This window comes from Anguilla rostrata, chromosome 2, assembly GCF_018555375.3.
Source record: "Anguilla rostrata isolate EN2019 chromosome 2, ASM1855537v3, whole genome shotgun sequence".
NCBI lineage: Eukaryota > Metazoa > Chordata > Actinopteri > Anguilliformes > Anguillidae > Anguilla > Anguilla rostrata.
The window spans coordinates 48,429,586-48,446,222 of record NC_057934.1 but is presented as its reverse complement, the minus strand read 5'-3'; the positions used below and the strand labels follow the sequence as shown (position 1 = coordinate 48,446,222).

General features: G+C 37.1%; 1 protein-coding gene across 29 annotated transcripts in view; it reads left to right on the top strand.

The window, feature by feature from the left end:
- The window catches only part of LOC135248276 (RNA binding protein fox-1 homolog 1), a 648,052-nt gene that overhangs the window by 415,784 nt on the left and 215,631 nt on the right, over positions 1 to 16,637 (top strand). For 28 of the 29 annotated variants that reach the window (XR_010328399.1, XR_010328398.1, XR_010328401.1 and 25 more), the window contains one exon: positions 13,659 to 13,700. Coding sequence is in view for 22 of the 29 variants with exons in the window: in XM_064322712.1 (XP_064178782.1) it covers positions 13,659 to 13,700 (42 nt within the window). In the remaining 7 variants the exon portion in view is untranslated. Of the gene's footprint in view, positions 1 to 8,978; positions 9,078 to 13,658; positions 13,701 to 16,637 lie in introns of those variants that run through there. The other variant, XM_064322720.1, reaches the window with a different exon arrangement.

Sequence of the window (16,637 nt, the reverse complement as noted above, 5' to 3'; positions counted from 1 at the left end):
ATACTCAGTCGCTCTTTTGAGTGGTGGGGAGGGCTTTCACCAGAATCCCAGGGGGTTCATGTGAGCTCTGTGAAGACTCTCTGGATCTACTACTGAACTATAAAATCTAGCTTACATTTCAAAGCAAGTACTTCATTTTTTTTTTTTTTTAAACCACTGGGAAATACTTTAAAAGACACAAGGAAATCTCCATGCATCTGTCTATTACATTCACTGGGCTACATTTAGTGAAAACAAATTTCCTGATGATGTACGGTAATGAGAGAAGCATCAGATTAAATGAAAATAAATTGGTGGCAGAACCCCCAAAGGTAGATATTTTTAAGAGCTTTGCACTTTGAAAAGTCATTTTGACCATGTTGGAATAGCCTCTTGTGCTAATGGTGTGGCTTCACTTTATCTGCAGTGGAGTTTAGCGTTCTTCATTTAAGTTTAGCAAGAATACCCCAACTGCATGCCAGAAGAAACATTGTGGGTAGTTTGCCATGCCGTGGTAGTAGCGTGTCATCGTTAAATTGTGATGTGTGCCACTGAGCCATGTCCACATATTCAGAACTGTACACAGTTCTGTGGCATTATTGCACAAAAATGTTGAGCCATCCTCGCACCAGTACTCTTTCGTATTTCCATCCACACAGATATTTATTAGGCTATACAAATGATAATGGACGACTAGCTGTGTAGTTATTTGATTTTAATATGCAATGCAGAGGCGAAGAATCACCTGACAAAAAGAGGCATGCATTAAATTCTCATAACCGCATACCTCGGAGTCAATTGTCCCATTCATACCATGGTAAGATGCTAAAAATGAAAACGAGCATTTTTGGTCAAAACGTTTTTGTGGCAAAACATTTGCCATCCCAGTCTTACAAATGGCAAAGCCATTTCTGCATCATCTCTCTCCATTTTTTAATCGACCATTTTGGAGCATACATCACATTTAGGTCACAACAGTTGTGTACGCATTATGGTGGCAGAAAACAAGCAAACTGCAGGGCTCCCGACTAACTTTTTACATTGGTTGCACTGGTGCACCTAACCTTTTCATTTAGGTGCACCAGCACATAATTTAGGTGCACCCAAAATTTTTCACCGCCGCAATAATACATTTTAAGCATTACCTTTTTTGTCAGTTCCCATACACATTGGTAATTTCTTAACACATTATGTAAATGATTGTAAACAGGAATAAAGGTGCAGATTAGTGTCGTCACCATACCAAAATTTTGACTTTGATACCGATACCAGGTTTAGTATCACGATACTCGATATTTAAACGATACTTGAAACTTAAACGATACTGATTCGATACTCGGTACCTAACGATACTGAAATTACCTTAATAGATCATAAACGTAATGTCCACAAGGGTTGACCTCATTTTTGAATTCACGGTTTATTAACAACCTTTAAGTTGAAGCCTGTTCAACATATTAATAAGCATAGGCCTATAGTGTTAGAACACTAAACAATACAAATATATATATATATATATATATATTATATTAAATATATTTCAATATATTTCAATAATGAAACAATTGTAAACTAAAGAATCTTTAAACAGGTTTTTCACTTTAAAATAGATCTGAAAACAGCATATTTTAATAACAATACAGCATTTTCCTATAATAAAATATTTCCAAATTAGAACACCTATAGTATAGTGTTAGAACAACACCATATTAAATAACAGAAATAAATTATTACATAACATAAATAAAATATTTCCAAATCAGAACATGTTGAGCCTGAGGCATTACTTTTCTGTCTCTCTCGAAGCTTGCGCTGTATCAACGAGGTGAATGCACAAGCGCACCTCACCTGACTTGGCTACCTTAGTTGCTACTGCCATCTAGTGATGATTCAGACAAATTACAGCTTTCATCCTCTCAATCAGTAATGCGGGAGACACATTTCCCTGGCATTTACATTTGACCTAAAAGTAGGCTACCGAATGTTAGAAAATTCTAATACCGAACCGGTTTTTTTTTGTTTTGGCAGGCTATAGGCCTACCATGCAACACTAGTGCAGATAAATGTTTTTTTTATTTAAATCACGGCACAAACAAGAAATCGCAATAACCTCAATTGTTTAAAAAATGAACTTAAAAGGTGCTGATGTTTAAGGTGTTTGACAAACTCAAATAAATCAAACTCAAAGTGTGCGCTGCTCCCACCCACCCGAACAAATTATTTTCTCCGATTTAGAGACCCGCACCGATCACATGTTACCGTTATTTCGCAGCTGTTGCATATGACACACCCAGCACTTGACTCGTTATGGTTAAGTATTTCACTAAATCGCTCCCACACGGAACTTTTCTGCCCTTCCTTTTTTTTTTTTTTTTTAATTCTCCTTTTTAAAATTTTCTCCTCAATTTTTGCCTCAATTGCTGCTTAAGACAAATGGACGCCGCATTTGGCGCAATGAGAGTCTAGTCTGCTAATTCGTGCCTGACGAAAAATGAATCTTAAAATGTGTTCACATTTTAGAGAATGTAATTAATATTTAACTCATCAATTATGTATTATTTCACCCACCCGCAACCCATCCGCTGTTAATCAGAATGTTAATTTTTGTGACTCGGCTCGCCCGATCCGCGGATAAACAGTGGTGCCCGCGGATATAACTGCGATCCGCTCATCACTAATACACACATGCCTCTTTTTTTGTTTTCCCCACCCGCATTCAGCGAAGAAGAATATCAGGGTCAGAGCCAACCAGAGTAGGGGCTGGTGTTCGCAGAATGCGGGTGGGGGAAAATAAATAACGCTACACCAAGGGGCAACAACTCGCCTATATGAGTGAAGCATTTTACCCCAGTGGCTACTGCATGAACTGCAATGTCTGGTTGCAAAAAGAACTTGAAACCCCGCCCACCCAATGTTAAGTCAATGGGGAAAGCTTGAAATGAGATCAATTTTCTCTGAGGAAATATGAAGTCAATAAATTTTTTACACAAGAAATGATGGTTTAACTAGTTAATCCCATCCCTTGTAATGTCTCCCCTGGGTCTGATTTTTTTTAATAATTCTGCCAAAATTCCCAAATCTGGGTTAATTTCAGTGTGTGCAATGTGGCTTGTCCTGCTACTGTATGACCATATAAGGATTTACCCATCCTCGCATCCTGGCAGAGTGCTTCAGCGGCAGGTGTGATGCTGTATCGTTTTATTCCGATTAGCTAGCTACATACGATCTCACCATTTAAAAGTCCAAGGTCCAAAAATGTTGTGTGCTGCATTCAACTGTACTAACCACTATTCTAAGGATTCTTCTCTCCAGTTCTTTCGGTTAATACATTTGAGACATTTTCAGATAAACAAGGTTCTATGTAAAAACACGATTTCTGACCAGTTTGGGGTTTCAGTTGATTCTCATAAAGTCTCGTCTTTTATAATTTGTATATGTTGTAAGAGAAATCAGATTTGTAAGCAGTTTTGAAGCTTCTTTAAGAAGACAAGCTAGCGGGATTTGCTTATCTAGGGGGAGCAAGCTTTTACTGTCTTGCTATCGAGCTATCTGTCTATCTAGCTAACTTGCTAGCTAGTTATGCTAGATACATCTGCCTAGCTATCTAGAGTTCTGTTATCTATCTGTCTATATTACTAGCTAGCTAGTTAGCTAATGATCTGTTTTATCTATTTTTCTATGTAAATATCGTAACACTAAACGTATCTTGCACAATTAACTTTTTTGAAATGTTATGACAGTACGGTTCTGTGGTTGCAAGGCCACGCTTGTTGTCCAGACGTGGACGTGTCTAATTACCATGTAAGGTAGTCGGGGTGGATTTTCTTGTAGTTGTGGACTCGTCTTTCGCTCCACTGCGATTGCGTTGGTTGTAATGGGCAATGTGGCTGCGCCCTAGTTTGGGCTTCATGCGCCAGTGAGGACTAATCATAGCAAATCAGTGGGTGACGTCATGAAGCACTTCGTCCATATTTTTATACGGTCTATGCGCTACACACATACACACACAGAGACAGACCTGCTAAATGTCAGGCGCACCGGTGCGACCAATGAAAATGTCTAGTCGCACTTGACAGATTCTTGGTCGCATGTGCATAGCTATCTGAGAAATGGCATACATATATTTGTTCTCACTTCCTAACATGAGCTCAAATTTAGCTAAGCCTCATCTTAGCTGCTTTCGGGTCTCGATGCTCATCCAACATAAGCTGGACTATCCTGGTGGGAAACCTGTGTAGACTGTAAATCTGACACCACTTGAAAGCAGCTTTTGCTCTAAGATAGCTAAGTTAACCGTCACCTAAAAAGATAGCTACCTCAGTACCTACAATGTTGTGAACAATGATCTCTAATGGAGCCTTATTTGTGTCATTCAATTTGTCTTGGTGCTGACAAAGCCTGTAAAATAATTTGACAAGTACTCCTGAGGATCTACAATATTATTTTCTATTACTGAGCAAGCTAAGGGTAAAGCCTCACTTCCTCCAATGAGATAACCTCTTCCCCGTCCTTTCAGTCACTCCACTGGTTTGCCTAGTGTCGTCTGCCATTCCAGCATGCCTTGCGGACGCGAAAAAATCATCTCCTATTGAAATGTATGGAGGCAAGTTGCTAAATTGCAACTCTCCGTAAGCAATAATTTATGTGTTCTTCATGTGTTAGCTGTTTGTTGAGTTTGTTTCAGTATGCTTACATATGGGCAGTGTATTGATTATATGTTTACGTTTAGTAATGTTGCGCTCTTACTCCTTTGTTCTGCACAGCCATCTCACATGAGATGTGAGCTGTTGTTGATTTGGCTAGATTTTATTTGTAACTTATGCAGTAGGCCTAAACTCAGCACTAATACTTTTCTGTGATACATTTTTTAAAGAAGATTCAGGTTTTTTTTGTTTCTTTTTTTGTTTTTGTTTTTTCGGTGGGGGGGTCTAAAGGCTGTCATAGCCCCAGGGCCCATGTAGTCTTAATCCGGCCCTGCTTAGATCTTTCAGTTTATATTCAAATCAATGGATGAAAGAAAATATGGGTATGATATTTATACAACCCCCTTTGAGTAAAGAAGTCTCTGTTGACAGGCAAAGACAGCCTTTCACAAACAGGGCAACAGGTAGACATTACCAGAAGCTGGTTTATCAAAGCTGCCACTACGTAAACCCACAAAATGTTTGTTGTCTTGTTGCCATTGCCAGTAAAACCAATAGCCCTGTGAAGTTAGCTCAGAAACACAATGGCAAATGAGAAATAAGCAGCCATGTCATTATGGTAAGAGTTTTCTTTCTTTCTTTCTTTTCTCTTCTCACAGTTGATACTCTGGTGTTACCCCCTATAGATTTGCTGCTGCCCCTGAATGCTAATAACACAGCTGCCTATACAGTACATGGAGCTTTGTGTCTGTAGTTGTGTGCCTTGAGGCATGACCATTCTAAAGACGCTGCTGGAGATGATTTGTGAGGAAGCTCTGTCACATGAATGGCTGAGGCGCCTTCTTATGTCGGTGGCTTCAGAGGCAATGCACCGGCCTTTGAGACCTATTCCATCAGCGGTAATAACACTCTGGAATGGTAATGCTACACAGAAAAATCTGCTCTCTGAACTTTTATTTTACTCGCTCCCATAGAATATGTTTGAATATGTATGATTCTGCATACTGTCTTTGCATTGCAAAATGCTGTGTTATTGATGTGAAGTCTTGTACATGGGTTTGGTGTATTGTATCTTGAATGTGATAAGTTCAGAGAACCAATGGGGATACATGTAGCCTATGTGTCCAGTTTATTGCAAGCCAGACCAAATTATGGTGTTAAGTTGAATTGAATTTACTTGTGAGCAGCATGGCAACTGAGAAAACCATGAGCTGCTAAATTAAATTAAACTGTGTAATGTGGCGAATGTTGTACTATTGTAGAGCAAATATGGAATAAATATGTGTTCACTGTTACTGTATGTAAATTAGCCAGTGTTTAACTCAGTGATGAAAGAGCAAAAGTTAAACATTTCGAGAGAGCAGGAAGAACCAGGAAACCTCCATTTTGAAATTTGTTATACCGGATTAATTGTTATGGCCTGGTTCTTTAACTTCTGAAGAAATGCAAAGTGCATTCAATTAGGCACCGCATGACACTTTCAGCCCTCTGTACTGTCAGTTAAGAGCATAATCAAGAGCTTTGAATATTGACATATGAATAGTAATTGTTTTCTTTCTTTTGGTTTTGGCCTGCTGATGAATGTGGAGAATAACAATGCGCTGCTCTAGTTTTTTGCTTCGAGGAAACTGTGCACTGATAATCCACCAAATTACAGGAGCCATTCTGTGCAATGACTTGAATTCTGCACAATAAGTAAAGGCCAGTCTTTCAAAGCCATATGAAGGTTCCTTAAGTTCCATTCCTTTAAAATCAGAAAATAAATGCCTTCAGTGATAGAGTGCAGGCCTCAAGAAATTGGTTTATAAATAAATAATGATGTGGTGGGTATTAAAGGTAGTATAGCGATAGATATGAAACATTGATCCACCCACCCTTTGGTTTTGAACAGTTTTGAACATTTATTTAGAGCATTTATTTCCCTGAGAATAATTGTTTGAGGGAAAGAAAACTTACTTTTTAAAAGTTAGTGCTCCAGATTTATGATGTGATGTTCTTTGTCTTTAATGGAGATGCATTTAATCAGAAATGTTCTTTGTTTGGTTTCATATAACATCAAGCCTATGTTTCTGGTGGTGTTATTAGATCTATGTTTATTGGTAGCTAACTAGGATGTTTGGTACGTTGATCTGACATTATTTTGTATTTGTGCATGTGTGCATATGTGATTGATTGCTACAAGATATGATGACACTCAGTAACTAGCTAGGTTGCTCAGCTGGTGCTTCTGATTACATGGGATTTTCGTGTGTGTGTGTTAGCAAGCAATATATAAATTAGCTAGTATGCTATATAAAGTGTTCGTAGTGCATGCATTTACAATACCAAAGCTAGCCATATAGATCCATCTCGGATCCTTGGAGTTATATATTTCGTATTTAAGTTCTGTTTTTAAAGCAGAGATAATATCAAAGTATATACACCACATTACATACTTTCATAGGGAAAACAGGTATGAAGATTTAGTTTTTGTTTGAATTTGTAGAAAAAGGCATTTCTGCTAAAGTTGCAGCTGCACACTCACATTAATAGGACGAGGCTTCTTTCTTTGCAGAGAAGAACATAAATATGGTGTTCTTGTCCATTTGAATGGATATAATTGTAATTCACAGGCATCACATGTGCAACTACTTGACAACTCACAGCATAATCAGTATTACTTGCTCACACAGTTGAATTGCCAGCCATAGTCTTTTACTTTCATATCAAGCTGTACCTATTGACATGGCTGTTCCATAAATTCCCTGGTTTTTTTTTTTTTTTTTTTTTTGCATTAGCTTAACTGTAACCTATGATCTATGAATGATATATCATTGTTTATGAGCAAGTAAAATGATCCCCAATACATATTTGTAAAGTACACTTAAAAATGCAGTTGCCATACTGCAAAGTCTAGCTTGTAATTTACATTTAATGGAACCAAGCCAAGTCAGTATGAACTAAATGGCAACCTCAGTTAAGTTGCCTAACTATATATATTTGCTTGTTTGTCAGAGGTCAGACACAAATCATGTACAAAATAATGCACAGTGTACACACAGATAAAATACATTTCAATCACTGAATGAAGGGCAGGTTCCCAATTAATTCTGTACAACTGCAATGATTTTAGTGAATTTAGAATTTTACTTAACAGCACTTTAAAATTATTATCATTTTCAAAACACATGAACACCTGAGATGTAAAATTCAGCTTCAAGCATGTAAAACATATTCAAATCATGAGCTATGAGCAGTTAACAATGAGTCATTCAAATCAATTGGTAAAAAATATATTGTTGCCATTGTATTTAGCCATTGTAGCTGCTGTAGTGCTGATGTAGGGACTTTTGTTTTGTTTTTTTTAGTTTTCAGAAAGCTATAACTCCATGGACTCAAAGGACATATGGTTGTGGAGTTATTTGGCATTTTGGTCCAGGTTGTGGAAATGCCACTGGTTGATTTAGGGAAGCAGAGCTGTCCCAATATGGAGCACAGTTTCTATCTGAGTGCACTGTTTTTGCTGTGCATTGACCTCAGAAGCCCAATGAGCACCCAATGTACATCTCAAGGTGCATAAGCCATGCTGGCCCAGAGATTTAAATATTGATCAAAAGTCTTAAGAGGATTAGATATAGCAGCATAGCCAATATATCTCTGTGCTGCTCTGTGTTACGGTTAATGGTTTCATTCTGTGTAGCCCTCTGTAGTCTGCAGTAAAAGTGCCTCTTCTTTATTCTTTTTTTTAATTTGGCCTTTTATGATCAGGTAAGACATACAGTTTCCAATATAGTTGAATACTCTGCAATATTACACTGTGCATATTGTGACATATTCTAGCTATTAAACTGATTTGGGGTCAGTTTCACTTTCTGTTCTTCCCTCTACCTTTTACTTTATACAATGCAATGCTAATGACTAATACACCCTTATACAGGATGTATTCCTGCCTCTTGCCTAATGCATGCTAGGATAGGCTACAGCCCTCCCACAACCCTGACTAGAAATAAGCAGGTTAGATAATGGATGGATGGATGATGGATCAATGTGTGAACAGATGGATGGATGACTAAAACACAGGTGTCATTAGTGGACTGAAATATAAGACTATGTCATAGCACGTTGCAGTGCCAAATCCGAATTGGTTTTCTGTTGATTTTAATGAAACATTGTTATAAAACCAACATCTTGAAAAGCACACAGTATACGAAAGGAAACATAAAATGTTTATGATTGTTACCTGTAAAAATACATGTGGAACCCAAACGTATTTTCAGAACATCAACCTGATATATAGGGCTGCTATTAATGGTAATTTTCTGTCATCTGTGGCATTTTTGCTAGTGGTCTTGGGGACACAAAACTGTGGCAGTTCCATCTTTCACATTTATGATGAGGCAGCCATGGGACCACAGGAAAACAGTAACATACTGGGGAGACAGTAGTGTGGAGCTCAGGGGAATCCACATTGCACTGGTAAACAAGCTCCTCTGTACACCGCACATGGAATCTGGTGTTTGCCTTCTGATACAATGCACTACATGATCTGCTGAGAAACAGATTTACAGTGCTACACATCATTTTCAGGAGTAAAACTGAAAAAAAGAAAAAACCTAGCTTTGCAACTGCACAGGTTCTTTATTATTCACTGAAACTTTGATGTCCAAATGCATCTATTGATTTTTCTTCTAACCAAAATGATGAGAAATGCTCCACACTTGCATATGTGCATACTAATTCAGGATACAGCTTTGTTGTTGCTTTCTGTGTGTGGAATTAATTAGCCAAGAAATTGAATGCCTTTCTGTCTGAGAAAGCTGACTTTAAAGGTACATGCTCTTGTCCAACATAATAGTCTATTAAGATAAAGGTTGTTTTACATTTTATTTTTTAAGCTTTTTTCCATAGCTGTTACAAGCTTGCATGGAATTTTTTGTTTTGTATTTAGGATCATAATCTTCTAAGCACATGTGTATTTATTTGATATTGAATCAATTAATTTAGTTAGGCATATAGTCATGATGGTGTCTTACAGCAGAAAGTTCATCAACTGTGTGAAAGCCTGTGTTTTTTTTTCCATGCATTTTTTTTGTACACAACTCAAAAAACATGATGAAAATCGTATTCCAGTTAACTCGCTTGTAGGATTTTTAAATTTTTTTTTATATAGTTAAGGAAACTATCTGTTCAGAACATATATCTATGGATATAATGCTTGAAGGAAACCACAAGAGTGCAGATTTAATCTGTTAAATGAAGTCTTTGGTAGAGCAATGCAGTGGTAATACTGACACTGCAAATGTAGCAAAGAATGGCCAAAGGAACTGCTCTCTAAATGTTATTTGAGCCTTTTGGGCCTGTTTGTGCATTGTGGCGGTGTTCCAATGTCTTCATTTTATTGATCAGTGCCATCAGCATTTATAGTGACTGAAGCAGTTATTCCACAATATTACGATACAATAAAGATTCAAGCTGATGTTTTAGATAAATTGTATGAAGATATTCTCTTTCTTGATCATAAAAATACAAATGTATAGATTTTTTTTTTCAGGAAAGTTTTTGCCTTACTTTATTTCACGAAAAAAAGTAATAAATAGAGTTCACTGTTGTGTTTTGTTTATATGTGTAATGTATAATTTGTCCAAATCAGCATTGCATAAAATACTCCTAAGCATTTTCAACTTTGCAAAATCAGCATGTCCAGTTTTCATCCTGAATATATGCAAAAAATTGTCAAACCAAAGATGATGCAAAAGGCTTCAGCCTAATACTGCGTAAAGATAATAGACTGTTTATTGAGAACTTGGGGTATTTCCTATGTGAAAAAAAAAAAACAGAATTTGCATTACATATAATAAATCATTGTGACATTGTGTAATTGCCTGGTATATTTTCATGTAAGAAGGGGTTAGTTATGTTTCAAGCCAGTGTGATTTCCCCCAGTATACATTCAATACTGCAATGGCTACCACGTTTTGTTTAGGCTATATTAGCAACTATGCGTTCATGATTTTTCAGCACAACAAACTTGTGAAGATATTTTTTCAGGCAATACACACTTTATGTACATGGATAACTTTGCAACAGATACATTTTCAATCCAAACATTAGAAAAGATATTAGCACAAAAAGTTAATTTTCATGTATTTATGCAATAGGTAGATGGCAGCGTTGTCGTAATTAATGTACAGTAGGGCTTCCATCTTTTGAACCTTTTCTCCATAGAATATTCTCCAGTTTTCAATAACATATTGTACAGATATGGCAGCCAAACTGTTGCCTCTTCCCTGTAGTGCAAGGGGATCTTGAGCCATTTACCCTAAGGAAAACTGAAAATTTTCCATGCTGTGCAATACTTGAATTTATGTTCTTCCCTGGAATCCTTGATTAAAGTACTATGCCACAATACCATTTAGTGTGATTTTTTAAAAATAGCGTATGAATATGTGTCTAATAGTGTGCATTACCATCTATTGCTTGGAAAAGCCATTCCAAGGTTGAAACTGGTTTTTGAATGAGCCCTGTTGGCTTGTTGTTTCACTTCACTGTACTTGTACAACTTCACCTCCGCCATTGGGGTAGCTAGCTGCGGACACTCTGTTGAAACCTGATCCCACCCCACTGGCTCTGTAGCCACACCCTCCTCTCCCTACACAGAAAAACTTGTCACACCCAAAAATGTCCCAAACAGATTTTAGAAGAAGAAATGCAGCATGGATTTGTCTAAGGTGCATAAAGCAAGAGACTGCCTGCGCATCATTGATATGACTTGATTATTGTATAATTATTATATAATATTTTCAGTGTAAAAATCATACACAGGATACCTTTAAATGTGGCACTGAAAGTGCATCTCTCTATTGGAATTAGAACCAACCAGTTCCCACTGCAATACCAATTACTGTGAAGTTCACCTAAGTTCATTGAGATGATCACTGCCTTGCCAAGAAAAGAGATGCAAGAAACTTTTTACCACTACAGATGCAAGTAAGTTTTTTTTTTTTTTTTTCTGAAGGGAAACTTAAAAGATTACAGATCTTAAAGAAAGTCTGGGAGACTTCGGATCATAAAAATAAAGCATCTTAAAAATTACCTTTTCACATTGACTATATGGTTGTTCATGACAGATTTGAAAGGGAGAAGTCTTTTCATAACCCACGTCATAAACAGAAACTGCACAGATTTGGCACAACACATCTTATTTGCAAATGAGGGCATGTTTTTTTGGTGAGATGAAAACAACAGTAATATTCATAGGTTCATTAGCTGTGCCAAAAGGTGAAGCTTGTGTGGAGTACAACATCATCCCCTGTTACACATGGAGTTCACAGTCATTTTTATTTATACGTGATTTACATTTTCTGCCCTTGTGCCCTCATCTGAATCAAAGGGAAAATTATGTTAATTCCATACCAAAATATTTTGGATATAAACTGAATTATTCGTACTATGAAGCCCATGTCATCCTGGCACGAGCAAATCATATGCGACCAAAACATTATCGAAAATATATATGGAGACATAAAAGTGACAATGTACACATAATTTACAGGGACATTTTATTGTATTTTATATATTTTATCTGTGATGTTTATTTTCATCAGTCTTAACCGCACAGTAGTTATAGTGCTGCTGATTCTGGAGATGGCAGACCCATTTGGTTCAGTCTGCCCCTTCATATTTCACCTCCATTGGCTCCATGTTAGCCTGCAAAAAATAACACTTTTATTTTAGCTAACTAGCTAGCTGCATGTCTGACTATTGTTTAACATGGATTTGTGTCCTAAAACAAATTACTTTTAAAAGGCTAACGTTATGTACCATAAGCCATCCTTCAGATTTCGCTTAGGGTGAAAGTAAAATTCCAGGAGATTTGAGGGCAGAATGAGCAAGTACTTGTCCAGGGAAGTGACTGAACAGTGTGAATCCCTGGACAATGCACACACAAATCTGCATCTGCTGTCTTTCCGGAATGGGTTTATGTGATTTTTGGACTTGTTAAATGTCATGGTGACATTTTTGGCAATTTTCATCGACCAGGACCGGAAATGACTCAGGTCATAGATGACAACTGCCCTCACAAACCACACTTTATTTACTTCTGTTTGTTTCTTAACACCCAGGTATAGTCGACCACACAAACTAATCTGGTGTTTACTTATTATAAATGCATGTGACCAGGTGACTATTTTTTTTTCTTAATCAGTTTGGTGCATCCAAAGGGGACTACATGTAGATGGTTTTCAACACAATATAGTGTCTCATATGCAAACGTCTCTCCATGACCTCCCTGAGTATCATCCATCTGTCCATTCATTTTCTAACTGCTTGATCCAGATCATGGTCGAGGTGGCAACAGGGAAAGCAGTGCAGCCCAGACGTTCTCTCCCCAGCGATATATATATATATATATATATATATATATATATATATATATATATATGATGCCGTATCACCCTGGCATATTTATAGCAATATCAGTTCAATGTGTTTGTATTCTTAAATTTCTGCTCTATATGCTATTTTCCACTGGCTTTCCAAGGTTATAAATGTGCCGAGGCACCCACAGCAACTTGCGTGAGGAACGCAAAAGAGCAAGTGCTTAAAATCCTAAATTAAGTTTGATACATTTCTCAATATATCTGTCAGACGACTTTGTTTGTTGTCTTTTCTTTCTCCTAAATATGCTAGCATTGGATTATTAAGAAAAATAAACACTCGATGTGCTCCTACTTTCATTGGGGTTCGTTTTGAATGGAACTCTGGTATTTGGAGTGTGAAAATGAACTTTTGTGGCCACCAGTCACCACAGGTGTCACCAAATCCACCAAAACCGAAAAATGAAGGATTGCCACTTTAAAGAACAAAATAGTTGATTATGCATATTAATTAATATGTATTATTAATATATATCCACAGATGTACACGTTTCATGTTAGAAGGAATTCTCACGTCTTGCTTGTATTTGTTTGTCTTTCATTTATTCATCCAATTAGCTTCATTGCAAGCTTTCCACTGGGGATGCCATTTTAAATATCCCTGTATTTTCTTTGACAGATTCCAAGACAGCAAATGAGCTGTGAGAGAGAGCAACTAAGGGTAAGTTGTGTTTCTTTGTTTTACTTATGCTGGCCAATATTTTAAATGATGTCACAGTCTTAGGAGTCGTAGTAAATTCTTTGCATGCCCCCGTCACAACTCACAATTTGTGTGAGATAGTATTAAGACGTCTTTTCCTCGTCTTTACCTTTCTGATGAAATCAAACCTGTTTAATATTATTGTTAAATCTTTAGTCTTGGTTCAAAAGGTGTGTGATGGTCAACAACGCGATTTAGAATCCTTCTGTGCCAACAGCCAGTAGGTACCCTGTCTTTAGCCTTGCCCGGACGTTAGTATTGCAGGACAACGTGGATAATTTACCTGTTTTTATAATTGCAAAGCAGTATAAAAATGTACCCACTATAGATGTCATTTGCATGTAATATTGACACATTGGTCCGGACGGTAATAGATTTCTCAGAGGGCCTCGGAGTTTGCAGCCGGAAACTGCTGCTTTTTCAGCCGGAAATTATTTGTGTGCATGGTAAAAATCACTGACATGATTGTTCCGGACGTTTTACGGTGGTAAAAATTGCAGTATCTAACCTCTCCTAGTGAAACGAATCGTCCGGACAGAGCTTTTGTCTGACATTGGCACACCAGTAGTGAGTTTCCGACAGGAAGAGGAGGGCTAAAATAAAATAAAAACCTCCAAAATAATCCTGTTGGAATCTTATAAGATGTCTGATTCCCAGTCTTTTTGGAATCTTAAGATGTGCACCTCTAAGACTAAAATCTCATGATTTAGGGCAGATGCTGGGCCTCAATGGGAAATGGCCCTGTTTCCCCATCAGTTCTTATTAGGACACTCATATGGATTACCATGTGTTTCTGACACATGTAATGTTGAGATATGCCCATTTCTGTGGGAATACAATAATAGTACTCCACCCGACAAACCATAATATGTGACTGTTTAATTAAGAACTGACAATGTTTTCCTTCCTGTATGAATGTACTTTGCAATACATCTGAGATTTCCATTGGTTTCTGATCCTCCTGAATTGTTCTTTTTTATTTTTAAATACACTTATTTACCTTCTCTGTACTGTCATAATGGCATGACATCAATGTGCACTTCATATCACAGCGCTGTGATGTATTTGGATTTACCCTTTGTAGAGTGTGACATTGGAAGGTATTTGATTGTGACTGATGTCTTGCTGATTTTTGCCTGTAAGTGAATGATATAAATCCAAGTTAAGGACTGGAGTGTATTACTTGAATGGAAATGGCATCGTGATCATGTCACTTGCTGTGCATTTTCCACAAGCGGTTGATTTTAATAAGATTTATCACTGATTCTCAGCTTTGTTTGATTTTCATTTTCCAGATTTCATCACTAATAGAAATTGAATAAAAGAAGTGAAGAGGCCCCAAATTTCTTGTTAGCGAGGCATGCAGATGCAGTTCTTTCAGCATTCTCTCTGAAGGGAGGCTGGGCAGCCTAAGGCCACCTAGCTCATGGTGGATTTGGAATTAGTTTCTTTGTGTTTGTGTGTGTGTGCGTGCATGCGTGCATACGTGCGTGCAAGTGTTTGTGAATGTGTGTGCATGTGTGCGCACTCTAGATGTGTGGATAAGTCATAGACATAAGTGAAAGTAAACATATTACAAACCTATAGCAACTCCAGTTACAGTTGAGTGCATGATTGTGATTCTCTTTTAAGACATTATAATCAGTTCCTTGCATCAAGAGAGATGGTCTGTAATTAATAGTTCAAAAACTAGCTAAGCATAGACAAGATCTGAAATTTTTAGACTGTTGAAGAAAATTTCAACTTTATACATTCATGCAATTCAATACAGTTTTTTTTTCTTAAGAGTTCTTAAAGTCTTAAAGCTGTGGTGTGCAGACGGTAGCTTGCTTAGGGGCTATAATGATAAATGTAGTAATGTATCTGTTTATGCCGTGCCATTTCTACAATTCCTTTTGCAATCACCTGCTTGTTTGTTTTTAACTCCCGGTGATGAAGACACTTGGACAAAATGTGGCTTGGATGGAGATGGATGTAGCACTCCAAGCATTGCCATAATTGAGATTTCATGAGCCATGGGCACCTCTGTTATTTGGAGCTTTATGCAATCTCTTTCCTTTATTTTTTATTGCCCATGTACTCTTCATTTTCTAATATATCCAGTATCCTATACAAGGACAAGGGAGTTTCTGCAAGCTAATGTTCTGTAGTGATGTACTGGATGCTTAATTATAGCTATTGCATTTTGTACACATTTTTACATTCAGAACAATAAGGTGATCATTCTAGTGATACCCTGGGCATGCTATGTGCAAAATGCTGTAGATAACTGTACAAAGCAGAGATAGTAGACTGAAAGTTCTATTTATTTTTGCATTTAAATGCATACTTCATTAGCAATATTATTCTGAAACTATCTTTGAATTAAAACAATTCATAATGAATTTAAATTTTGTATAATTTTATTTATTTCACATTATTTCCCCTTTTATGTATTGCACTGTTGTGCAGGCAGGTTGATTGATCAGAGAGATTTGACACATGGTAAGATAAATCTTATTCATGGTTTATAATATTCGACAAAGTGATAAAACTAGTACTGGCAATACATTGTTCACTATAAAAGTCTCAGATAGATAACAGTCTGAAATATCAGCCTTCACAGGGGAAATTTTTCTATAGAATTGCATCTGACGATATTAGCCACAGTTACTCAACATAATGCACCCCAAAGCCCCCTTACATGTGTATTACAAACTTAAATCAAAGTGCAAGGAAGCACAATCTAAGCAACGTGAGCAATGCAACTCTAATGGTCTTGATGGTGGATTATTGTCATGTCATGACAGCATTGTAGCCTAATGGCTTGGGAACTGGCCTTGGAACTCTAAAGAGATTTGAGATTTGATTCCCAGGTGGGTGGCTGACGTTGTACCCTTGAACAAGGTACTTAACCGG